The sequence below is a fragment of the Fringilla coelebs genome, assembly GCF_963513975.1.
Source record: "Fringilla coelebs genome assembly, contig: SCAFFOLD_324, whole genome shotgun sequence".
NCBI lineage: Eukaryota > Metazoa > Chordata > Aves > Passeriformes > Fringillidae > Fringilla > Fringilla coelebs.
Genome location: NW_028167394.1, coordinates 1 through 27560, shown reverse-complemented (window position 1 = coordinate 27560; position 27560 = coordinate 1). Strand labels below are relative to the sequence as shown.

The 27560-nt window shown below is 51.3% G+C and overlaps 1 protein-coding gene across 1 annotated transcript in view; it reads left to right on the top strand.

Annotated features, from left to right (window-relative positions):
- EPHX2 (epoxide hydrolase 2) overlaps positions 1-25351 on the top strand; it is a gene marked incomplete at its 3' end in the record, with an annotated part of 63025 nt that extends 37674 nt beyond the window's left edge. Inside the window, exons 10-17 of the mRNA XM_084227482.1 lie at positions 3917-3943; positions 5034-5119; positions 5227-5338; positions 10221-10295; positions 11622-11667; positions 12847-12949; positions 18639-18708; positions 25228-25351. Of these exons, the coding sequence (XP_084083608.1) occupies positions 3917-3943; positions 5034-5119; positions 5227-5338; positions 10221-10295; positions 11622-11667; positions 12847-12949; positions 18639-18708; positions 25228-25351 (643 nt within the window). The remainder of the gene's footprint in view (positions 1-3916; positions 3944-5033; positions 5120-5226; positions 5339-10220; positions 10296-11621; positions 11668-12846; positions 12950-18638; positions 18709-25227) is intronic.
- Positions 25352-27560: the final 2209 nt, after the last annotated feature.

Here is a 27560-nt window from a genome sequence, read left to right as displayed (position 1 = left end):
CCCAATCCTGATCTGATCCCAATCCTGCCGGTACCAAATCCCGATCCCAATCTGACCCCGATCCCAATCTGATCCTGATCCCAATCTGATTCTGATCCAGCTGATCCCAATGACCCCAATCCTGATCCCAATCTGATCCCACTGATCCCAATCCCACTGATCCCAGCCTGAACGGGGTCTGATCCCGATCCCAATGATCCCCATCCCAAAGGGATCTGATTCTGATCCTGCTGATCCCGATCCCAATCCTGATCTGATCCCAATCCTGATCTGATCCCAATCCTAATCCCGATCCCAGTCCTGATCTGATCCCGCTCCCAATCTGATCCCGCTCCCAATCTGATCCCAATCCCGATCTGATCCCAATCCTGATCTGATCCCGATCCCGATCTGATCCCGATCCCAGTCTGATCCCAATCCTGATCTGATCCCAATCCTGCTGATCCCGATCCCGATCCGATCCCGATCCTGATCTGATCCCAATCCCGATCTGATCCTGATCCCGATCCCAGTCTGATCCCAATCCCCATGATCCCAATGGGATCTGATCCTGATCCCGATCTGATCCCAATCCTGATCTGATCCCAATCCTGCTGATCCCGATCCCAGTCTGATCCCAATCCCCATAATCCCATTGGGATCTGATCCCAATCCCAGTCTGATTCCGATCCCAATCCCGATCTGATCCCGATCCTGATCTGATCCCGATCCCAATCTGATCCCGATCCCAGTGTGATCCCAATCCCCATGATTCCAGTGGGATCTGATCCCAATCCCAGTCTGATCCCGATCCCAGTCTGATCCCAATCCTGATCCCAATCCCAATGATCCCAATGGGATCTGATCCCAATCCCAGTCTGATCCCGATCCCAATCCCGATCTGATCCCAATCCTGATCTGATCCTGATCCCGATCTGATCCTGATCTGATCCCGATCCCAGTCTGATCCCAATCCCAATGATCCCATTGGGATCTGATCCCAATCCCAGTCTAATCCCGATCCCAATCCCAATCTGATCCCGATCCCAATCTGATCCCGATCCCGATCTGATCCCAATCCTGATCTGATCCTGATCCTGGTCTGATCCTGATCCCAGTCTGATCCCAATCCCAGTCTGATCCCAATCCCAATGATCCCAATGGGATCTGATCCCAATCCCAGTCTGATCCCGATCTGATCCCAATCCTAATCCCGATCCCAGTCCTGATCTGATCCCGATCCCAATGATCCCAATGGGATCTGATCCCAATCCTGCTGATCCCGATCTGATCCCAATTCTAATCCCGATCCCAGTCCTGATCTGATCCCGATCCCAATGATCCCAATGGGATCTGATCCCAATCCTGCTGATCCTGATCCCGATCTGATCCCAATCCTAATCCCGATCCCAGTCCTGATCTGATCCCGATCCCAATGATCCCAATGGGATCTGATCCCAATCCTGCTGATCCCGATCTGATCCCAATTCTAATCCCGATCCCAGTCCTGATCTGATTCCGATCCCAATCTGATCCCAATCCTGATCTGATCCCGATCCTGCTGATCCCAATCCCAATGATCCCGATCCCGATCTGATCCCAATGTGATCCCAATCCTGATCTGATCCCGATCCTGATCTGATCCCGATCCCGATCTGATCCCAATCCCGATCTGATCCCAATCCCAATGATCCCAATGGGATCTGATCCCAATCCCAGTCTGATCCCGATCCCAATCCTGATCTGATCCCAATCCTGCTGGTACCAAATCCCGATCCCAATCTGACCCCGATCCCAATCTGATCCTGATCCCGATCTGATCCCGATCCCAATCTGATCCCAATCTCACTGATCCCATTGGGATCTGATCCCAATCCCAGTCTGATCCTGATCCCAATCCCAGTCTGATCCCAATCCTGATGATCCCAATGGGATCCGATCCCACTGATCCCGATCCCAGTCCTGATCTAATCCCAATCCTGCCCGTACCAAATCCTGATCCCAATCTGATCCCAATCCCAATGATCCCAACCTGAACGGGGTCTGATCCCGATCCCAATGATCCCAATCCCAAAGGGATCTGACCCTGATCCCACTGATCCCGATCCCAATCCTGATCTGATCCCAATCCTGATCTGATCCCGATCCCAATCCCGATCTGATCCCAATCCCACTGATCCCAATCCCAGTCTGATCCCAATCCCAATCCCAGTCTGATCCCAATCCCAATCCCAGTCTGATCCCAATCCTGCTGATCCCGATCCCGATCTGATCCCAATCCCAATCCCGATCTGATCCCGATCCCACTGATCCCAATCCCCATGATCCCAATGGGATCTGATCCCAATCCCAGTCTGATCCTGATTCCAATCCTGATCTGATCCCGGTCTGATCCCGATCCCGATCCCGATCTGATCCCAATCTCACTGATCTCAATGGGATCTGATCCCAATCCCAGTCTGATCCCGATTCCAATCCCAATCTGATCCCAATCCTGCTGATCCCAATGGGATCTGATCCCAATCCCAGTCTGATCCCAATCCTTATGATCCCAATGGGATCCGATCCCACTGGTCCCGATCCCAATCTGATCCTGATCCGGCTGATCCCAATGACCCCAATCCCGCTGATCCCGCTGATCCCGCTGATCCCAATCCCGCTGATCCCAATTACCCCAATCCCGCTGATCCCGCTGATCCAAATCCCGCTGATCCCAACCCCGCTGATCCTGATCCCAAAGGGATCTGATCCCAATCCCGTTGATCCCAATCCCAATCTGATCCCGATCCCGCTGGTCCCAATGTGATCCCAATCCCGATGATCCCGATCCCACTGATCCCACTGATCCCAATCCCGATCCCACTGATCCCACTGATCCCAATCTGATCCCGATGATCCCGATGATCCCAATCCCACTGATCCCGATCTCAATCTGATCCCAATCCCGATCCCGCTGATCCCAATGATCCCAATGATCCCAATCCCGTTGATCCCAATCCCAATCTGATCCCAATCCTGCTGGTCCCAATGTGATCCCAGTCCCGATGATCCCGATCCCGATGATCCCGATGATCCCAATCCCACTGATCCCAATCCCAATCCCGATGATCCCGATGATCCCAATCCCACTGATCCCAATCCCAATCCCGATGATCCCAATGATCCCAATCCCACTGATCCCAATCCCACTGATCCCAATAATCCCGATGATCCCGCTGATCCCAATCTCAATCTGATCCCGATGATCCCAATCCCGATGATCCCGATGATCCCACTGATCCCAATGATCCCAATCCCACTGATCCCAATCCTGAGGGGGTCTGATCCCGATGATCCCAATGATCCCAATCCCACAGATCCCAATCCCGCTGATCCCGCTGATCCCGCTGATCCCAATCCCGATGATCCCAATGATCCCGATGATCCCAATGATCCCAATGATCCCAATTATCCCAATGGGCTCTGATCCTGATGATCCCAATGATCTCACTGATCCCAATCCCACTGATCCCACTGATCCCAATGATCCCGCTGATCCCAATGATCCCAATCCCGATCCTGATGATCCCAATGATCCCAATGATCCCAATCCCGATGATCCCGATGATCCCGATGATCCCAATCCCGATGATCCCAATGATCCCAATGATCCCAATGATCCCAATCCCGATCCTGATGATCCCAATGATCCCAATGATCCCAATCCCGATGATCCCAATGATCCCAATGATCCCAATGATCCCAATCCCAATCCCGATGATCCCAATCCCAATGATCCCAATCCCGATGATCCCAATCCCGATGATCCCAATCGCACTGATCCTGATGATCCCGATGATCCCAATGATCCCAATCCTACTGATCCCTATGATCCCGATGATCCCGCTGATCCCGCTGACCCCGCTGGGCTCTGATCCCGATCCCGTTTTTTTCCCAGGATTTCATCGCCTTCCTGGATAAAATGGTGAGGATTCGGCGCTTGGGATTTTTGGGAATTTGGGATTTGGGGGATTTGGGGGATTTTGGGGATTTTTGGGATTTTTGGGATTTTTGGGATTTTGGGGTTTGGGATTTGGGGATTTGGGATTTTGGGGATTTTGGGGATTTGGGGTTTGGGGTTTGGGAATTTGAAATTTGGGGTTTGGGATTTGGGAATTTGGGGTTTGGGGTTTGGGAATTTGAAATTTGGGTTTTGGGATTTTTGGGATTTGGGGGGTTTGTGTTTTGCGTTCGGGATTTTTGGGGTTTTGGGGATTTTGGGATTTGGGGATTTTTGGGTTTTTTGGGGATTTTGGGGCTTTGGGCTCTGCGATTTTAGGGGATTTGGGGATTCAAGGATTTGGGGTTTTGGGGGTTTTGGGGATTTTGGGGATTCGGGGATTTGGGGGATTTTGGGGTTTTGGGGGGTTTGGGCTCTGCGATTTTTGGGGTTTTGGGGATTTTGGGGATTTGGGCATTTTGGGGGTTTGGGCTCTGTGATTTTTGGGGTTTTGGGGGATTTGGGGATTTTGGGATTTTGGGGTTTTTGGGGATTTTGGGATTTGGGGATTTTGGGGCTTTGTGCTCTGCGTTTTTTGGGTTTTTTTGGGGATTTTGGGGATTTTGGGATTTTGGTGATTTTGGGGATTTTGGGGATTTTGGGGATTTTGGGGATTTTTTGGATTTGGGGGATTTGGGCTCTGCGATTTTGGGGTTTTTTTTGGGATTTTGGGGATTTGGGCTCTGAGATTTTTGGGGTTTTTGGGGATTTGGGGTTTTTGGGGTTTTGGGGGATTTGGGGATTTTTGGGGTTTTTGGGGTTTTTGGGGATTTGGGGTTTTGGGATTTTGGGGGTTTTGGGAATTTTGGGGGATTTGTTCTCTGTGGTTTTTGGGTTTTTTGGGGATTTTGGTATTTTGGGGTTTTTGGGGTTTTTGTGGCTTTGTTCTCTGCAATTTTGGGGTTTTTGGGGGATTTTGGTATTTTGGGGTTTTTGGGGTTTTTGTGGCTTTGTTCTCTGCAATTTCTGGGCTTTTTTGGGATTTTGTGATCCGGCCTTTGCCCCCTTCCCGCAGGGAATCCCTCAGGTGATCCTGGTCGGCCATGATTGGGGCGGGGCCATGGCCTGGAACGTGGCGCTCTTCTACCCCGAGCGGCTCCGGTGAGGCCAAAACCCCAAAATTCCCCGGAATTCCCAAAATTCCCAAAATTCCCGGAATTCCATGGAATTCCCGGGATTCTCTTCCCTCCTCCCACCTGGAATTTCAGGGGCGTGGCCGTGCTGAACACGCCCTTCCGGATGCCCGACCCCGACTCCGACGTCCTGGAGCGGCTGGCGCGGATCCCCGAGTGCGAGTACCAGCTCTACTTCCAGGAGCCGGTGGGGAGAGCCCCAAAACTGAGCCTAAACACCCCAAAAATACCAAAATACCAAATCCTGAGCCTAAATCACCAAAACCCCAAATCCCAAACCCCAAATCCTGAGCCTAAATCACCAAAACCCCAAATCCTGAGCCTAAATCCCCAAAAATCCCAAAAACCCCAAATCCCAAAAATCCCCAAAATACCAAACCCCCAAAACCCCGAATCCCAAACCCCAAATCCTGAGCCTAAATCACCAAAAATCCCAAATCCTGAGCCTGAACCCCTAAAAATCCCAAACCCCAAATCCTGAGCCTAAACCCCAAAACCACCAAATCCCAGTTCCCAAATTCTGATCCTAAACCCCAAAAATCCCAAATCCAAAAACCCCAAATCCTGAGCCTAAACCCCCAAAACCCCAAATCCCAAACCACAAAAACCCCAAATCCTGAGCCTAAACCCCCCCAAAATCCCAAAAATCCCAAATCCTGAGCCTAAATCCCCAAAAATCCCAAATCCTAAATCCTAAATCCTGAGCCTAAACCCCAAAAAATCCCAAATCCTGAGCCTAAACCCCCCCAAAATCCCAAAAATCCCAAATCCTGAGCCTAAACCCCCCCCAAAAATACCAAAAATCCCAAATCCCAAAAATCCCAGATCCTAAACCCCAAATCCTGAGCCTAAACCCCGAAAATCCCAGATCCTGAGCCTAAATCACCAAAAATCCCAAAACCTAAACCTCAAATCCTGAGCCTAAATCACCAAAAACCCCAAATCCTGAGCCTAAATCCCAAAACCCCAAATCCCAAAAATCCCAAATCCCCAAAACCCCAAATCCCAAACCCCAAATCCTGAGCCTAAATCACCAAAAATCCCAAATCCTGAGACTAAACCCCCCAAAAAACCAGATCCTGAGCCTAAACCACAAAAATCCCAAATCCCAAACCCCAAATCCTGAGCCTAAACCCCAAAAATCCCAAATCCAAAATCCTGATCCTAAATTCCAAAAAATCTCAAATCCTGATCCTAAATTAACATAATCCTAAATCCCCAAAATCCCAAATCCTGATCCTGAACCCCAAAACCCCAAATCCCAAACCACAAATCCTGAGCCTAAACCCCCAAAATCCCAGATCCTGAGCCTAAATCACCAAAAATCCCAAAACCTAAACCTCAAATCCTGAGCCTAAATCACCAAAACCCCGAATCCTGAGCCTAAACCCCAAAACCACCAAATCCCAGTTCCCAAATTCTGATCCTAAACCCCAAAAATCCCAAATCCAAAAACCCCAAATCCTGAGCCTAAACCCCAAAACCCCAAATCCCAAACCACAAAAACCCCAAATCCTGAGCCTAAACCCCCCCCCAAAATCCCAAAAATCCCAAATCCTGAGCCTAAACCCCCAAAAATCCCAAATCCTAAATCCTAAATCCTGAGCCTAAACCCCAAAAAATCCCAAATCCTGAGCCTAAACCCCAAAACCCCAAATCCTGAGCCTAAACCCCAAAAATCCCCAAAACCCTAAATCCTGTGCCTAAATCCCAAAAATAACAAATCCTGATCCTAAACCCCAAAACCCCAAATCCTGAGCCTAAACCCCCCAAAAATCCCAAATCCTGAGCCAAAACCCCCAAAACCCCAAATCCTGAGCCTAAACCCCAAAAACCCCAAATCCCAAACCCCAAATCCTGAGCCTAAACCCCCCAAAACCCCAGATCCTGAGCCTAAACCCCCAAAAATCCCAAATCCTGATCCTTAATCCCAAAAATCTCAAATTCTGAGCCTAAACCCCCAAAAATCCCAAATCCTGAACCTAAACCCCCAAAACCCCAAATCCTGAGCCTAAATCCCCCAAAATACCAAATCCTGAGCCTAAATCACCAAAACCCCAAATCCTGAGCCTAAATCCCCAAAAACCCCAAATCCTGAGCCTAAACCCCAAAAATCCCAAATCCCAAACCCCAGATCCTGAGCCTAAATCACCAAAAATCCCAAATCCTGAGCCTAAACCCCAAAAATCCCAAATCCCAAACCCCAGATCCTGAGCCTAAATCACCAAAAATCCCAAATCACAAAAACCCCAAATCCGGAGCCTAAATCCCCAAAAATCCCAAAAATCCCAAATCCTGAGCCTAAACCCCAAAAATACCAAATCCCAAACCCCAAAAATCCCAAATCCTGAGCCTAAACCCCCCCAAAACCCCAAATCCTGAGCCTAAATCACCAAAACCCCAAATCCTGAGCCTAAAACCCCAAATCCTGAGCCTAAATCACCAAAACCCAAATCCCAAACCCCAAATCCCGAGCCTAAACCCCAAAACCACCAAATCCCAGTTCCCAAATTCTGAGCCTAAACCCCAAAAATCCCAAATCCAAAAACCCCAAATCCTGAGCCTAAACCCCCAAAACCCCAAATCCCAAACCACAAAAACCCCAAATCCTGACCCTAAACCCCCCCAAAATCCCAAAAATCCCAAATCCTGAGCCTAAATCACCAAAAATCCAAAATCCTGAGCCTAAATCACCAAAACCCCAAATCACCAAAGCCCCAAATCCCAAACCCCAAATCCTGAGCCTAAATCACCAAAACCCCAAATCCCAGTTCCCAAATTCTGAGCCTAAACCCCAAAACCCCAGATCCTGAGCCTAAACCCCCCAAAATCCCAGATCCTGATCCCAAATCCCAAAAATCTCAGATCCCGAGCCTAAATCACCAAAAATCCCAAATCCTGAGACTAAACCCCCCCAAAAAACCAGATCCTGAGCCTAAATCACCAAAAACCTCAAATCCCAAACCCCAAATCCTGAGCCTAAACCCCCAAAATCCCAGATCCTGAGCCTAAATCACCAAAAATCCCAAAACCTAAACCTCAAATCCTGAGCCTAAATCACCAAAAATCCCAAATCCCAAAAATCCCAAATCCCCAAAACCCCAAATCCCAAACCCCAAATCCTGAGCCTAAATCACCAAAAATCCCAAATCCGGAGGCTAAACCCCAAAAATCCCAAATCCCAAAAATCCCAAAAATACCAAACCCCCAAAACCCCGAATCCCAAACCCCAAATCCTGAGCCTAAATCCCCCCAAAACCCCAAATCCTGAGCCTAAATCACCAAAACCCCAAATCCCAAAAACCCCAAATCCCAAAAATCCCAAAAATACCAAAAATACCAAACCCCCAAAACCCCAAATCCCAAACCCCAGATCCTGAGCCTAAACCCCCCAAAATCCCAAAAACCCCAAATCCTGAGCCTAAATCACCAAAACCCCAAATCCCAAAAATCCCAGATCCTAAACCCCAAATCCTGAGCCTAAACCCCCAAAATCCCAAATCCCAAACCACAAAAACCCCAAATCCTGAGCCTAAACCCCAAAAATCCCAAATCCCAAACCACAAAAACCCCAAATCCTGAGCCTAAACCCCCAAAACCCCAAATCCCAAACCACAAAAACCCCAAATCCTGAGCCTAACCCCCCCAAAATCCCAAAAATCCCAAATCCTGAGCCTAAATCACTAAAAATCCCAAATCCTGAGCCTAAACCCCAAAAACCCCAAATCCAAAATCCTGATCCTAAATCCCAAAAATCTCGAATCCTGATCCTAAATCACCAAAATCCTAAATCACCAAAAATCCGAAATCCTGAGCCTAAACCCCCCAAAATCCCAAATCCTGAGCCTAACCCCCCCAAAAATCCCAAAAATCCCAAATCCTGAGCCTAAATCACCAAAACCCCAAATCCTGAGCCTAAATCACCAAAACCCCAAATCCTGAGCCTAAACCCCCAATTCCCAAATCCTGAGCCTAAACCCCCCAAAATCCCAAATCCCAAACCCCAAATCCTGAGCCTAAACCCCAAAAACCCCAAATCCTGAGCCTAAATCCGCAAAAATCCCAAATCCCAAACCCCAAATCCTGATCCTAAATCCCCAAATCCCAAATCCCTTGTCCTAAATCCCAAAACCCCAAATCCTCAGCCTAAATCACCAAAATCCTAAATCCCTAATATCCCAAATCCTGATCCTAAACCCCAAAATCCCAAATCCCAGATCCCAAACCCCAAATCCCAAATCCCTCGTCCTAAATCCCAAAAACCCCAAATCCTGATCCTAAACCCCCAAAATTTCAGGGGTCCCGTTCAGGGGTCGATCCCGGGGTTTTGGGGTCAATCCCGGGGTTTTGGGGTTTTTCCCGCTGTTTTGGGGTCGATCCCGGGGTTTTGGGGTCGATCCCGGGGTTTTGGGGTTTTCCCCGCTGTTTTGGGGTCAATCCCGGGGTTTTGGGGTTTTTCCTGCTGTTTTGGGGTCGATCCTGGGGTTTTGGGGTTTTTCCCGTGGTTTTGGGGTTTTCCCCGCTCTATTGGGGTCAGTCCCGGGGTTTTGGGCTTTTTCCCGCTGTTTTGGGGTCGATCCCGGGGTTTGGGGGTTTTTCCCGCTGTTTTGGGGTTTTTCCCGGGGTTTTGGGGTCAATCCCGGCGTTTTGGGGTTGATCCCGGTGTTTTGGGGTTTTTCCAGGGTTTTGGGGTCGATCCCGGGGTTTTGGGGTTTTTCCCCGGGGTTTTGGGGTCGATCCCGGGGTTTTGGGGTCGATCCCGGGGTTTTGGGGTTGATCCCGGTGTTTTGGGGTTTTTCCCCGGGATTTTGGGGTCGATCCCGGGGTTTGGGGGTTTTTCCCGGGGTTTTGGGGTTTTTCCCGCTGTTTTGGGGTCGATCCCGTGGTTTTGGGGTTTTTCCCGGGGTTTTGGGGTCGATCCCACTGTTTTGGGGTTTTCCCCTTTGTTTTGGGGTCGATCCCGCTGTTTTGGGGGTTTTCCCGCTGTTTTGGGTTTTTTTCTGGGGTTTTGGGGTTTTCCCCGCTGTTTCGGGGTCGATCCCGGGGTTTTTGGGGTTTCCCCGTCCCAGGGCGTGGCGGAGGCGGAGCTGGAGAAGGACATCGAGAGGACCCTGAAGATCCTGATCCGATCCCCCAACCGGGAGGTGATCCGGGATCCGGGATTTGGGGTTTGGGATCCGGGATTTGGGGTTTGGGGTTTGGGGTTTGGGGTTTGGGATTTGGGGTTTGGGGTTTGGGATTTGGGGTTTGGGGGTTTGGGGTTTGGGGTTTGGAGTTTGGGATTTGGGATTTGGGATCGGGGATTTGGGGTTTGGGGTTTGGGGTTGGGATTTGGGATTTGGGGTTTGGGATTTGGGGATTTGGGATTTGGGATTTGGGGTTTGGGATTTGGGGTTTGGGATTTGGGATTTGGGGTTTGGGGTTTGGGGTTTGGGATTGGGGATTTGGGGTTTGGGATTTGGGGTTTGGGGTTTGGGGTTTGGGGTTTGGGATTTGGGGTTTGGGGTTTGGGGTTTGGGATTTCTGTTTTGGGGTTTGGGGTTGGGATTTGGGGCTTGGGATTCGGGATCTGGGATCTGGGATTTGGGGTTTAGGGTTTGGGATTTGGGATTGGGAATGGGATCAGGAATGGGATTGGGATTGGGAATGGGGTTGGGATCAAAATTGGGATGGGATTGGGGTCAGGTTAGGGGTCAGGATCGGGATCAGGATTGGGATCGGGATTGGGATGAGGTTTGTGATTGGGATCAGGATTGGGATCCGGATTGGGATGGGATTGGGGTCGGGATTGGGATGAGGATTGGGATGGGATTAGGATCAGGATCGGGATTGGGATCAGGATTGGGATTGGAATTGGGGTCAGCTTTGGGATCAGGATTGGGATTGGGATCAGGATCTGGATCAGGATCGGGATCAGGACTGGGATCAGGATTGGGATCAGAATTGGGATCAGGATTGGGATCAGTACCAGGATCGGGATCAGGATTGGGATTGGGATCAGGATCGGGATTGGGATCAGGATCAGGATCAGGATCAGGATTGGGGTCAGGATTGGGATCAGGACCATGATCGGAATTGGGATCAGGACCAGGATCGGGATCAGGTTCAGGATCAAGACCGGGATCAGGATCGGGATTGGGACCAGGATTGGCCGGGGGGGGCCGGGGCGGGATCCCAAAGAACGGGAAACCCCGGAGCGCTTTTGGAGCGTCCAATGGGATCCCTGGGTACGGGGCCATCCCGGATCCCGCCGTTTTCCTGGGATCCCCCAGGAATTCCCGGATCCCGCCGTTTTCTGGGATCCCCCGGGAATTCCCGGATCCCGCCGTTTTCTGGGATCCCCCGGGAATTCCCGGATCCCGCCGTTTTCCGGGGATCCCCCGGGAATTCCCGGATCCCGCCGTTTTCCGGGGATCCCCCGGGAATTCCCGGATCCCGGCGGATCCGCCGCTGATCTCCGGATCCCGCAGGATCGGCTCCCGTTTGAGCTCAACTTCCACCGCGTCTGGGAGAGAGGTGGGGATCCCCTGGGAATGGGGGGATCCCCTGGGAATGGGGGGATCCCCTGGGAATGGGGGGGATCCTCTAGGAATGGGGGGATCCTGTGGGAATGGGGGGATCCTGTGGGAATGAGGGGATCCTCTGGGATTTGGGGGGATCCCCTGGGAATGGGGAAATTTTGGGATTTGGGGGATCCTGTGGGTTTTGGGGAATTCTGGGATTTGGGGGATCCCCTGGGAATTGGGGGATCCTGTGGGATGTGGGGGTTCCTCTGGGATTTGGGGGAATCCTGTGGGAATGGGGGGATCCGCTGGGATTTGGGGGATCCCCTGGAATTTGGGGAATTCTGGGATTTGTGGGATCCTGGGAATTGGGGGTTCCTCCGGGAATAGGGGAATCCCCTGAGATTTGGGGGATCCTCTGAGATTTGGGGGATCCTGTGGGATGTGGGGGTTCCTCTGGGATTTGGGGGAATCCCCTGGGAATTGGGGGGATCCTGTGGGATTTGGGGGATCCTGGGATTTGGGGGATCCCCTGGGAATTGTGGACTTCTGGGACTGGGGGGAATCCCCTGGGAATGGGGGATCCCCTGGGAATTGGGAATTCTGTGGGAATGGGGGATCCTGTGGGATTTGGGGGATCCCCTGGGAACTGGGGGATCCCCCAGGATCTGGAGGATCCCCAGGGATTTGGGGGATTCTGGGAATGGGGGATCCTTGGGGATTCCTGGAAATCGGGGTGGGATTTGGGGGATCCAGTGGGATCTGGGGGATCCTGTGGGATCTGGGGAGACCCTGAGGGATTTCAGGAATGCCGAGGGGGGGGATCCTGTGGGATCTGGGGGATCCTGTGGGATTTGGGGGATCCTGTGGGATTTGGGGGATCCTGTGGGATCTGGGGAGACCCTGAGGGATTTCAGGAATGCTGGGGGGGGGGGATCCTGTGGGATTTGGGGGATCCAGTGGGGGATCCGGGGAGATCCCTGGGGGGATCCGGGGTGATCCCTGTTGGGGATCCGGGGGATTCCCGCAGGGCCCATTCCCGGTGGATCCCGAGGGATCTGGGGCGATCCCTGGGGGGGATTTGGGGAGATCCCTGGGGGGAATTTGGGGAGATCCCTGTTGGGGATCCGGGGGATTCCCGCAGGGCGCATTCCCAGTGGATCCCCCTCTCTCTCTCTCTCTCTCTCTCCAGGGGGGTTCCTGGGGGGATTCCCGGAGGATCCAGCCCCCAGCCGCCTGCTGCCCCCGGATGTGCTGGAATATTACACACGGCAGTTCCGGAAATCCGGGTTCAGGTCAGGCCACGGGATCCACCGGATCCCCACCCAGGATCATTCCTGGGATCCATCCTAGGATCACTCCAGGATCCTTCCCAGATCCTTCCCAGGATCCTTCTGGGATCATTCCTGGAATCCCTCCCAGGATCATTACCGGGATCATTCCCGGGATCCTTTCCAGGATCATTCCCAGGATCCCCCCCAGGATCCTTCCCAGATCATTCCCAGGATCCTTCTGGGATCATTCCTGGAATCCCTCCCAGGATCATTCCTGGGATCATTGCTGGGATCATTCCCAGGATCATTCCTGGAATCCCTCCCAGGATCATTCCCAGGATCCTTCCCGGGATCCTTCTGGGATAATTCCCAAGATCCTTCCCAAGATCCTTCTGGGATCATTCCCAGGATCCCCCCCAGGATCCTTCCCAGATCCTTCCCGGGATCATTCCCAGGATCCTTCCTGGGATCATTCCTGGGATCATTCCCAGGATCCTTCCTGGGATCATTCCCAGGATCATTCCCAAGATCCTTCCCGGGATCCCTCCCAGGATCATTCCTGGGATCCCCCCCCGGGATCATTCCCAGGATCATTCCTGGGATCCCCCCCCGGGATCATTCCCAGGATCATTCCCAGGATCATTCCTGCGATACCCCCCGGGATCATTCCCAGGATCCCCCCCAGGATCCTTCCCAGATCCTTCCCAGGATCCTTCTGGGATCATTCCCAGGATCACTCCTGGGATCCTTCCCAAGATCCTTCTCGGGATCCTTCCCAGGATCATTCCTGGGATCCTTCCCGGGATCATTCCCTGGATCATTCCCAGGATCCCCCCCGGGATCCTTCCCAGATCCTTCCCAGAATCCTTCTGGGATCCTTCCCTGGATCATTCCCAGGATCATTCCCAAGATCCTTCCCAGGATTCCCCCTGGGATCATTCCATGGACAATTCCCGGGATCCTTCTGAGATCCTTTTGGGATCATTCCTGGGATCACTCCCAGGATCATTCCCAGGATCCTTCCCAGGATCCTTCCTGGGATCCTTCCCAGCATCATTCCCAGGATCCTTCTGCGATCATTCCTTGGGATCATTCCCGTGATCCTTCCTGGGATCATTCCCAGGATCCCCCCCAGGATCATTCCCAGGATCCTTCCCGGGATCCTTCTGGGATCATTCCTAGGATTCTTCCTGGGATCATTCCCGGGATCCTTCTGGGATCCTTCTGAGACCATTACCGGGATCCTTCCCAGATCCTTCCCAGGATCCTTCCCAGGATCATTCCGGGGATCATTCCTGGGATCCTTCCTGGGACCATTCCCAGGATCCTTCCCCGGATCCTTCCCAGTATTCTCCCTGGGATCATTCCTGGGATCCTTCCTGGGTCCTTCCCGGGATCATTCCAGGAATAATTCCCAGGATCCTTCTGAGATCCTTTTGGGATCATTCCTGGGATCACTCCCAGGATCCTTCCCAGATCCTTCCTGGGATCATCCCCGGGATCATTCCTGGGACCATTCCTGGGATCACTCCCAGGATCATTCCCAGGATCATTCCCAGGATCCTTCCCAGGATCCTTCCTGGGATCCTTCCCAGCATCATTCCCAGGATCCTTCTGGGATCATTCCTTGGGATCATTCCCGTGATCCTTCCTGGGATCATTCCCAGGATCCCCCCCAGGATCCTTCCCAGATCCTTCCCAGGATCCTTCTGGGATCATTCCCGGGATCATTCCCTGGATCCTTCCCAGGATCCTTCTCAGATCCTTCCCGGGATCCTTCCTGGGATCCTTCGGGGATCATTCCTGGGATCATTCCCTGGATCATTCCTGGGATCCTTCTGGGATCCCCCCCAGGATCCTACCCAGGATCATTCCCAGGATCATTCTGGGATCATTCCTAGGATCCCCCCTGGAATCATTCCCAGGATCATTCCCAGGATCAATCCCAGGATCATTCCCGGGATCATTCCCGGATCCTTCTCGGGACCCTTCCCAGGATCATTCACAGGATCCTTCTCAGGATCCTTCCCAGATCCTTCCCAGGATCCTTCCTGGGATCATTCCCGGGATCATTCCTGGGATCCTTCCTGGGATCATTCCCGGGATCCTTCCTGGATCCTTCCTGGGATCATCCCCGGGATCATTCCTGGGATCATTCCTGGGATCATTCCAGGATCATTCCCAGGATCCTTCACGGGATCATTCCCAGGATCCTTCTGGGATCATTCCCGGGATAATTCCTGGAATCCCTCCCAGGATCCTTCCTGGGATCATTCCCGGGATCAATCCCAGGATCATTCCCGGGATCACTCCCGGGATCCTTCCCAGGATCATTCCAGGATCCTTCTGGGATCTTTCCCAGGATCATTCCCGGGATCATTCCCGGGATCCTTCTGGGATCCTTCCTGGGATCATTCCAAGGATCCTTCCCGGGATCATTCCCAGAATCCCTCCCAGGATCATTCTCGGATCCTTCCCAGATCATTCCCAGGATCCTTCCCTGGATCATTCCCAGGATCCTTCCCTGGATCATTCCCAGGATCATTCCTGGGATCATTCCTGGGATCCTTCCCTGGATAATTCCAGGGATCATTCCTGCAATACCCCCCGGGATCATTCCCAGGATCCCCCCCAGGATCCTTCCCAGATCCTTCCCAGGATCCTTCTGGGATCATTCCCGGGATTATTCCTGGGATCATTCCTGGGACCTTTCCCAGGATCCTTCTGGGATCCTTCCTGAGATCATTCTGGGATCATTCCCAGGATCATTTCCAGGATCACTCCTGGGATCCTTCCCAGGATCCTTCTGGGATCATTCCTGGAATCCCTCCCAGGATCCTTCCTGGGATCATTCCTGGGATCCTTCCTGGTATCATTCCCAGGATCACTCCTGGCATCCTTCTGGGATCCCTCCCAGGATCATTCCCAGATCCTTCCCGGGATCCTTCTGGGATCCTTCCCAGGATCATTCCCAGGATCATTCCTGGGATCCTTCCCAGGATCCTTCTGGGATCATCCCTAGGATCCCCCCTGGAATCATTCCCAGGATCCTTCCGGGATCCTTCCTGGGATCATTCCTGAGACCATTCCCGGGATCATTCCCGGGATCCTTCCCAGGATCATTCCCAGGATCCCCCCAGGATCATTCCTGGGATCATTCCCAGGATCATTCCCAGGATCCTTTGGGATCATTCCCAGAATCATTCCCAGAATCATTCCCAGGATCATTCCCAGGATTCCTCTGGGATTATTCCCAAGATCACTCCTGGGATCCTTCCTGGGATCCTTCTGGGATCCCCCCCAGGATCCTACCCGGGATCATTCCCAGGATCATTCCCAGGATCAATCCCAGGATCATTCCCGGGATCATTCCAGGATCCTTCTGGGATCTTTACCAGGATCATTCCTGGGATCCTCCCTGGGATCCTTCCCAGGATCATTCCCAGGATCCTTCTGGGATCATTCCCGGGATTATTCCTGGGATCATTCCTGGGACCTTTCCCAGGATCCTTCCCAGGATCATTCCTGGGATCCTTCTGGGATCATTCCTGGATCATTCCTGGATCCTTCCTGGGATTATTCCTGGATCCTTCCTGGGATCATTCCTGGATCCTTCCTGGGATCATTCCCGGGATCATTCCTGGAATCCCTCCCAGGATCCTTCTGGGATCATTCCCAGGATCCTTCCCAGGATCATTCCTGGGATCCTTCCTGGAATCCTTCCCGGGATCATTCCCAGGATCCTTCTGGGATCCTTCCTGGGATCATCCCCGGGATCATTCCTGGGATCATTCCTGGGATCATTCCCAGGATCCTACCCGGATCCTTCCCAGATCATTCCCAGGATCCTTCCCGGGATCATTCCCAGGATCCTTTCCAGGATCCTTCCCAGGATCCTTCCTGGGATCCTTCTGGGATCATTCCCAGGATCACTCCCAGGATCCCCCCAGGATCCTTCCCAGATCCTTCCCGGGATCATTCCCAGGATCATTCCAAGGATCCTTCCCAGGATCCTTCTGGGATCATTCCCGGGATTATTCCCTGGATCATTCCTGGGACCTTTCCCAGGATCCTTCCTGGGATCCCTCCCAGGATCATTCCCGGGATCATTCCCAGGATCCTTCTGGGATCCTTCCTGGGTCCTTCCCGGGATCATTCCCAGATCATTCCCGGGATCATTCCTGGGATCATTCCAGGATCCTTCTCAGGATCATTCCCTGGATCCTTCCCAGGATCATTCCCGGATCCTTCCCGGGATCATTCCCGAGATCACTCCCAGGAACATTCCTGGGATCATTCCTGGGATCATCCCTGGATCCTTCCCGGGATCATTCCCAGGATCATTCCCGGGATCATTCCCAGGATCATTCCCGGGATCATTCCCAGGATCATTCCTGGGATCATTCCCGGGATCATTCCCAGATCCTTCCTGGGATCATTCCCAGGATCCTTCTTGGGATCATCCCTGGATCCTTCCCAGGATCATTTCCAGGATCAATCCCGGGGTGATTCCCAGGATCCCTCCCAGGATCCCGTCTGGGATCATTCCAGGATCATTCCCGGGATCCTTCCCAGGATCATTCCCAGGATCATTCCCTGGATCATTCCCGGGATCATTCCCGGGATCCTTTCCAGGATAATTCCCAGGATCCTTCCCGGGATCATTCCCAGGATCCTTCCCAGGATCATTCCCAGAATCATTCCCAGGATCATTCTGGGATCATTCCTGGAATCCCTCCCATGATCCTTCTGGGATCATTCCCTGGATCCTTCCCAGGATCATCCCCAGGATCATCCCCAGGATCATTCCCAGGATCATTCCTGGGATCATTCCCAGGATCATTCCCAGGATCATTTCCCAGGATCATTCCCAAGATCATTCCGGGTCCTTCCTGGGATCATTCCCAGGATCCCCCCCAGGATCCTTCCTGGGATCATTCCCGGGATTATTCCTGGGATCCTTCCTGGGACCTTTCCCAGGATCATCCCCAGGATCATTCCTGGGATCATTCCCAGGATCATTCTCGGGATCATCCCCAGGATCATTCCCAGGATCATTCCTGGGATCATCCCAGGATCATTCCCGGGATCCTTCCCAGGATCCTCCCCGGGATCATTTCTGGGGATCCTTCTGGGATCCTTCCCAGATCATTCCCGGGATCCTTCCCAGGATCATTCCCTGGATCCCTTTGGGATCCTTCTGGGATCCTTCCCTGGATCCATCCTGGAATCACTCCAGGGATCATTCCCAGGATCATTCCTGAGATCATTCCTGGAATCCTTCCTGGGATCCTTCCCAGAATCCATTTCCAGGATCATTCCCAGGATCCTTCCCAGGATCATTCCCGGGATCCCCCCGAGGATCCTTCCTGGGATCCTTCTGGGATCATTCCTGTGATCATTACTGGGATCCTTCCCGGGATACTTCCCAGGATCCTTCTGGGATCAATCCCAGGATCATTCCCAGGATCCCTCCCAGGATCCCCCCCGGGATCATTCCCAGGATCATTCCCGGGATCATTCCCAGGATCCTTTCCAGGATCCTTCCTGGGATCCTTCTGGGATAATTCCCAGGATGCTTCTGGGATCATTCCCAGAATCATTCCCAGGATAATTCCCAGGATCCCCCCCAGGATCATTCCCAGGATCATTCCCAGGATCCCCCCCGGATCATTCCCGGCTCATCCCGGCCCATTCCGGTTTTTCCCAGGGGTCCCCTGAACTGGTACCGGAACATGAGGGAGAACCAGAGATGGGTCCTGAGCGCCCGGGGCCGCACGGTGAGCGCTGAGCCCATCCCATAATGATCCCTGAGCCCATCCCATAATGATCCCTGAGCCCATCCCATAATGATCCCTGAGCCCCATCCCATAATGATCCCTGAGCCCATCCCATAATGATCCCTGAGCCCCATCCCATAATGATCCCTGAGCCCATCCCATAATGATCCCTGAGCCCATCCCATAATGATCCCTGAGCCCATCCCATAATGATCCCATCCCATCCCATAATGATCCCTGAGCCCATCCCATAATGATCCCATCCCATCCCATAATGATCCCTGAGCCCATCCCATAATGATCCCATCCCATCCCATAATGATCCCATCCCATCCCATAATGATCCCATCCCATCCCATAATGATCCCATCCCATCCCATAATGATCCCATCCCATCCCATAATGATCCCATCCCATCCCATAATGATCCCATCCCATCCCATAATGATCCCATCCCATCCCATAATGATCCCATCCCATCCCATAATGATCCCATCCCATCCCATAATGATCCCTGAGCCCATCCCATAATGATCCCATCCCATCCCATAATGATCCCATCCCATCCCATAATGATCCCTGAGCCCATCCCATAATGATCCCATCCCATCCCATAATGATCCCATCCCATCCCATAATGATCCCATCCCATCCCATAATGATCCCATCCCATCCCATAATGATCCCATCCCATCCCATAATGATCCCTGAGCCCATCCCATAATGATCCCATCCCATCCCATAATGATCCCTGAGCCCATCCCATAATGATCCCATCCCATCCCATAATGATCCCATCCCATCCCATAATGATCCCTGAGCCCATCCCATAATGATCCCATCCCATCCCATAATGATCCCATCCCATCCCATAATGATCCCTGAGCCCATCCCATAATGATCCCATCCCATCCCATAATGATCCCTGAGCCCATCCCATAATGATCCCATCCCATCCCATAATGATCCCTGAGCCCATCCCATAATGATCCCATCCCATCCCATAATGATCCCATCCCATCCCATAATGATCCCATCCCATCCCATAATGATCCCATCCCATCCCATAATGATCCCATCCCATCCCATAATGATCCCTGAGCCCATCCCATAATGATCCCATCCCATCCCATAATGATCCCATCCCATCCCATAATGATCCCATCCCATCCCATAATGATCCCATCCCATCCCATAATGATCCCATCCCATCCCATAATGATCCCATCCCATCCCATAATGATCCCTGAGCCCATCCCATAATGATCCCATCCCATCCCATAATGATCCCATCCCATCCCATAATGATCCCTGAGCCCATCCCATAATGATCCCATCCCATCCCATAATGATCCCATCCCATCCCATAATGATCCCATCCCATCCCATAATGATCCCTGAGCCCATCCCATAATGATCCCTGAGCCCATCCCATAATGATCCCATCCCATCCCATAATGATCCCATCCCATCCCATAATGATCCCTGAGCCCATCCCATAATGATCCCATCCCATCCCATAATGATCCCATCCCATCCCATAATGATCCCATCCCATCCCATAATGATCCCATCCCATCCCATAATGATCCCTGAGCCCATCCCATAATGATCCCATCCCATCCCATAATGATCCCTGAGCCCATCCCATAATGATCCCTGAGCCCATCCCATAATGATCCCATCCCATCCCATAATGATCCCTGAGCCCATCCCATAATGATCCCATCCCATCCCATAATGATCCCATCCCATCCCATAATGATCCCATCCCATCCCATAATGATCCCATCCCATCCCATAATGATCCCATCCCATCCCATAATGATCCCTGAGCCCATCCCATAATGATCCCATCCCCATCCCATAATGATCCCTGAGCCCATCCCATAATGATCCCTGAGCCCATCCCATAATGATCCCATCCCATCCCATAATGATCCCATCCCATCCCATAATGATCCCATCCCATCCCATAATGATCCCATCCCATCCCATAATGATCCCTGAGCCCATCCCATAATGATCCCATCCCATCCCATAATGATCCCTGAGCCCATCCCATAATGATCCCATCCCATCCCATAATGATCCCTGAGCCCATCCCATAATGATCCCATCCCATCCCATAATGATCCCATCCCATCCCATAATGATCCCATCCCATCCCATAATGATCCCTGAGCCCATCCCATAATGATCCCTGAGCCCATCCCATAATGATCCCTGAGCCCATCCCATAATGATCCCTGAGCCCATCCCATAATGATCCCATCCCATCCCATAATGATCCCATCCCATCCCATAATGATCCCTGAGCCCATCCCATAATGATCCCTGAGCCCATCCCATAATGATCCCATCCCATCCCATAATGATCCCTGAGCCCATCCCATAATGATCCCTGAGCCCATCCCATAATGATCCCATCCCATCCCATAATGATCCCATCCCATCCCATAATGATCCCTGAGCCCATCCCATAATGATCCCTGAGCCCATCCCATAATGATCCCATCCCATCCCATAATGATCCCATCCCATCCCATAATGATCCCTGAGCCCATCCCATAATGATCCCTGAGCCCATCCCATAATGATCCCATCCCATCCCATAATGATCCCATCCCATCCCATAATGATCCCATCCCATCCCATAATGATCCCATCCCATCCCATAATGATCCCATCCCATCCCATAATGATCCCTGAGCCCATCCCATAATGATCCCTGAGCCCATCCCATAATGATCCCTGAGCCCATCCCATAATGATCCCTGAGCCCATCCCATAATGATCCCATCCCATCCCATAATGATCCCATCCCATCCCATAATGATCCCATCCCATCCCATAATGATCCCATCCCATCCCATAATGATCCCTGAGCCCATCCCATAATGATCCCTGAGCCCATCCCATAATGATCCCATCCCATCCCATAATGATCCCATCCCATCCCATAATGATCCCATCCCATCCCATAATGATCCCATCCCATCCCATAATGATCCCAGCCCATCCCATAATGATCCCATCCCATCCCATAATGATCCCTGAGCCCATCCCATAATGATCCCTGAGCCCATCCCATAATGATCCCTGAGCCCATCCCATAATGATCCCATCCCATCCCATAATGATCCCATCCCATCCCATAATGATCCCTGAGCCCATCCCATAATGATCCCTGAGCCCATCCCATAATGATCCCTGAGCCCATCCCATAATGATCCCATCCCATCCCATAATGATCCCATCCCATCCCATAATGATCCCATCCCATCCCATAATGATCCCTGAGCCCATCCCATAATGATCCCATCCCATCCCATAATGATCCCTGAGCCCATCCCATAATGATCCCTGAGCCCATCCCATAATGATCCCTGAGCCCATCCCATAATGATCCCTGAGCCCATCCCATAATGATCCCTGAGCCCATCCCATAATGATCCCTGAGCCCATCCCATAATGATCCCATCCCATCCCATAATGATCCCTGAGCCCATCCCATAATGATCCCATCCCATCCCATAATGATCCCTGAGCCCATCCCATAATGATCCCTGAGCCCATCCCATAATGATCCCTGAGCCCATCCCATAATGATCCCTGAGCCCATCCCATAATGATCCCATCCCATCCCATAATGATCCCATCCCATCCCATAATGATCCCATCCCATCCCATAATGATCCCTGAGCCCATCCCATAATGATCCCATCCCATCCCATAATGATCCCATCCCATCCCATAATGATCCCATCCCATCCCATAATGATCCCATCCCATCCCATAATGATCCCATCCCCATCCCATAATGATCCCATCCCATCCCATAATGATCCCATCCCATCCCATAATGATCCCATCCCATCCCATAATGATCCCTGAGCCCATCCCATAATGATCCCTGAGCCCATCCCATAATGATCCCATCCCATCCCATAATGATCCCATCCCATCCCATAATGATCCCTGAGCCCATCCCATAATGATCCCTGAGCCCATCCCATAATGATCCCATCCCATCCCATAATGATCCCTGAGCCCATCCCATAATGATCCCTGAGCCCATCCCATAATGATCCCTGAGCCCATCCCATAATGATCCCATCCCATCCCATAATGATCCCATCCCATCCCATAATGATCCCATCCCATCCCATAATGATCCCATCCCATCCCATAATGATCCCATCCCATCCCATAATGATCCCAGCCCATCCCATAATGATCCCTGAGCCCATCCCATAATGATCCCAGCCCATCCCATAATGATCCCATCCCATCCCATAATGATCCCTGAGCCCATCCCATAATGATCCCATCCCATCCCATAATGATCCCATCCCATCCCATAATGATCCCATCCCCATCCCATAATGATCCCATCCCATCCCATAATGATCCCTGAGCCCATCCCATAATGATCCCTGAGCCCATCCCATAATGATCCCTGAGCCCATCCCATAATGATCCCTGAGCCCATCCCATAATGATCCCATCCCATCCCATAATGATCCCATCCCATCCCATAATGATCCCATCCCATCCCATAATGATCCCATCCCATCCCATAATGATCCCATCCCATCCCATAATGATCCCTGAGCCCATCCCATAATGATCCCATCCCATCCCATAATGATCCCATCCCATCCCATAATGATCCCATCCCCATCCCATAATGATCCCATCCCATCCCATAATGATCCCATCCCATCCCATAATGATCCCATCCCATCCCATAATGATCCCTGAGCCCATCCCATAATGATCCCTGAGCCCATCCCATAATGATCCCATCCCATCCCATAATGATCCCTGAGCCCATCCCATAATGATCCCATCCCATCCCATAATGATCCCATCCCATCCCATAATGATCCCTGAGCCCATCCCATAATGATCCCTGAGCCCATCCCATAATGATCCCTGAGCCCATCCCATAATGATCCCATCCCATCCCATAATGATCCCTGAGCCCATCCCATAATGATCCCATCCCATCCCATAATGATCCCATCCCATCCCATAATGATCCCATCCCATCCCATAATGATCCCATCCCATCCCATAATGATCCCAGCCCATCCCATAATGATCCCATCCCATCCCATAATGATCCCTGAGCCCATCCCATAATGATCCCATCCCATCCCATAATGATCCCATCCCATCCCATAATGATCCCTGAGCCCATCCCATAATGATCCCATCCCATCCCATAATGATCCCTGAGCCCATCCCATAATGATCCCATCCCATCCCATAATGATCCCTGAGCCCATCCCATAATGATCCCATCCCATCCCATAATGATCCCATCCCATCCCATAATGATCCCATCCCATCCCATAATGATCCCATCCCATCCCATAATGATCCCATCCCATCCCATAATGATCCCTCGGGATCCCCCCAGTCCCATTTTCCCCTCAGGATCCCCCCAAATCCCCTCTGGATCCTGTCAGGATCCCCCAAATCCCCTCGGGACCCCCCCAATCCCATTTTCCCCCCGGGATCCCCCCAAATCCCCCCTGGATCCCCCCCGGATCCGCCAAATCCCCTCGGGATCCTGTCAGGATCCCCCGAATCCCCCCAGGATCCCCCCCAATCTCATTTTCTCCTGGGGATCCCCTGAAATCCTCCTTGGTTCATTTCAGGACCCCCCCAAATCCCCTCAGGATCCCCTAAATCCCCCCTGGATCCCCCAAACCCCCCTAGATCCTGTCAGGATCCCCCCAGATCCCCTCAGGATCCCCCAAAGAATCCCCTCGGGATCCCCCAAATCTCTCCAAATCCCCTCGGGATCCCCCAAATCCCCCCTAGATCCTTTCAGGATCCCCCCAAATCCCCTCGGGATCCCCCCAAATCCCCCCAAATCCCCCCTGGATCCTGTCAGGATCCCCCCAAATCCCCTCAGGATCCCCCCAATCCCATTATTCCCCCGGGGATTCCCCCAATCCCATTTCCCCCCTTGCCAGGATCACCCAAATCCCCCCGGGATCCCCCCAAATTCCCCCCAAATCCCCCCTGGATCCTTTCAGGACCCCCCCAAATCCCCTCAGGATCCCCCAAATCCCCCCTGGATCCCCTCAGGATCCCCCCAAATCCCCTCAGGATCCCCCAAATCCCCTCAGGATCCCCCAAATTCCCCCTGGATCCCCCCAAATCCCCTCTGGATCCCCTCAGGACCCCCCCAAATCCCCTCGGGATCCCCCCGGGGATTCCCCCCAAATCCCCTCGGGATCCCCCCAGCTCCCCTTGGGATCCCCCCGATCAACTCGGGACTCCCCCAATCCCATTTTCCCCCTCGGGATCCTGTCAGGATCCCCCCAAATCCCCCCTGGATCCCGTTAGGACCCCCCAGATCCCCTCGGGATCCCCCCAATCCCATTTCCCCCCTGGGGATCCCCCAAATCCCCCCTGGATCCTGTCAGGATCCCCCAAATCCCCTCAGGATCCCCCCCAATCCCGTTTTTCCCCCGGGGATCCCCCCCGATCCGGCAGATCCCGATCCCGGCGCTGATGGTGACGGCCGGGAGGGACGCGGTGCTGAAACCCAGCCTGAGCAAAGGCATGGAGACATGGGTGAGGAGGGAAAACACGGGAATGACACGGGAAAAACACGGGAAAAACATGGGAAAAACATGGGAAAAATATGGGGAAAATATGGGGAAAATATGGGAAAAATATGGGGAAAACACGGGAAAAACATGGGAAAAACATGGGGAAAACATGGGGAAAACATGGGAAAAACATGGGGAAAACATGGGAAAAATATGGGAAAAACATGGGAAAAACATGGGGAAAACACGGGAAAAACATGGGGAAAATATGGGAAAAACATGGGAAAAATATGGGGAAAACACGGGAAAAACATGGGGAAAATATGGGAAAAACATGGGGAAAACATGGGGAAAACATGGGAAAAACATGGGAAAAACACGGGGAAAACATGGGGAAAATATGGGAAAAATATGGGGAAAACACGGGAAAAACATGGGAAAACATGGGAAAAACATGGGGAAAATATGGGGAAAACATGGGAAAAACATGGGGAAAACATGGGAAAAACACGGGAAAAACATGGGAAAAACATGGGAAAAACACGGGAAAAACATGGGGAAAACACGGGAAAAACATGGGAAAAACATGGGAAAAACATGGGAAAAACATGGGGAAAATATGGGAAAAATATGGGAAAACATGGGAAAAACACGGGAAAAATATGGGAAAAACATGGGAAAAATATGGGAAAAACATGGGGAAAACATGGGAAAAACATGGGAAAAATATGGGGAAAATATGGGGAAAAACACGGGAAAAACATGGGAGAAACATGGGAAAAACATGGGGAAAATATGGGAAAAATATGGGGAAAACACGGGAAAAACATGGGGAAAATACGGGAAAAACACGGGGAAAACATGGGAAAAACATGGGAAAAATATGGGGAAATATATGGGGAAAATATCGGGAAAACACGGGAAAAACATGGGGAAAATATGGGAAAAACATGGGAAAAACATGGGAAAAATATGGGAAAAATATGGGGAAAACATGGGAAAAACATGGGAAAAATATGGGGAAAACATGGGAAAAACACGGGAAAAATATGGGAAATCATGGGGAAAACATGGGAAAAACATGGGGAAAATATGGGAAAACATGGGAAAAACATGGGGAAAATATGGGGAAAACATGGGAAAAATATGGGGAAAACACGGGAAAAACACGGGGAAAACATGGGAAAAACATGGGGAAAAACATGGGAAAAATATGGGAAAAACATGGGGAAAACATGGGAAAAATATGGGAAATCATGGGAAAAACATGGGAAAAACACGGGAAAAACATGGGGAAAATATGGGAAAAATATCGGGAAAACATGGGGAAAATATGGGAAAAACACAGGAAAAACATGGGGAAAAACATGGGAAAAACATGGGAAAAATATGGGAAAAACATGGGGAAAACACGGGAAAAACATGGGAAAAACATGGGAAAACATGGGGAAAATATGGGAAAAACATGGGAAAAACACGGGAAAAACATGGGAAAAATATGGGGAAAATATGGGAAAAACATGGGGAAAACACGGGAAAAACATGGGAAAAACACGGGGAAAACACGGGGGAAACATGGGAAAAACATGGGAAAAACATGGGAAAAACATGGGAAAAACATGGGAAAAACATGGGGAAAACATGGGGAAAATATGGGGAAAACATGGGAAAAACATGGGGAAAACATGGGGAAAACACGGGAAAAACATGGGAAAAACATGGGGAAAACATGGGAAAAACATGGGGAAAACATGGGGAAAACACGGGAAAAACATGGCAAAAACATGGGAAAAACATGGGGAAAATATGGGAAAAACATGGGAAAAACATGGGAAAAACACAGGAAAAACATGGGAAAAACATGGGGAAAATATGGGGAAAACATGGGAAAAACATGGGAAAAACATGGGGAAAATATGGGAAAAACATGGGGAAAACATGGGGAAAACATAGGAAAAACATGGGGAAAACATGGGAAAAACATGGGGAAAACATGGGAAAAACATGGGGAAAACATGGGAAAAATATGGGAAAAACATGGGAAAAACATGGGAAAAACATGGGAAAAACATGGAAAGACACGGGAATGACTCGGAAAAACACGGGAAAAACATGGAAAAAACATGGGAAAAACATGGGAAAAACACGGGAAAACATCTTGAAAACATGGGGAAAATATGGGGAAAATATGGGAAAAGCACAGGAAAAACACGGGAAAAACATGGGAAAAACATCTGGAAAACATGGGAAAAATATGGGGAAAATATGGGAAAA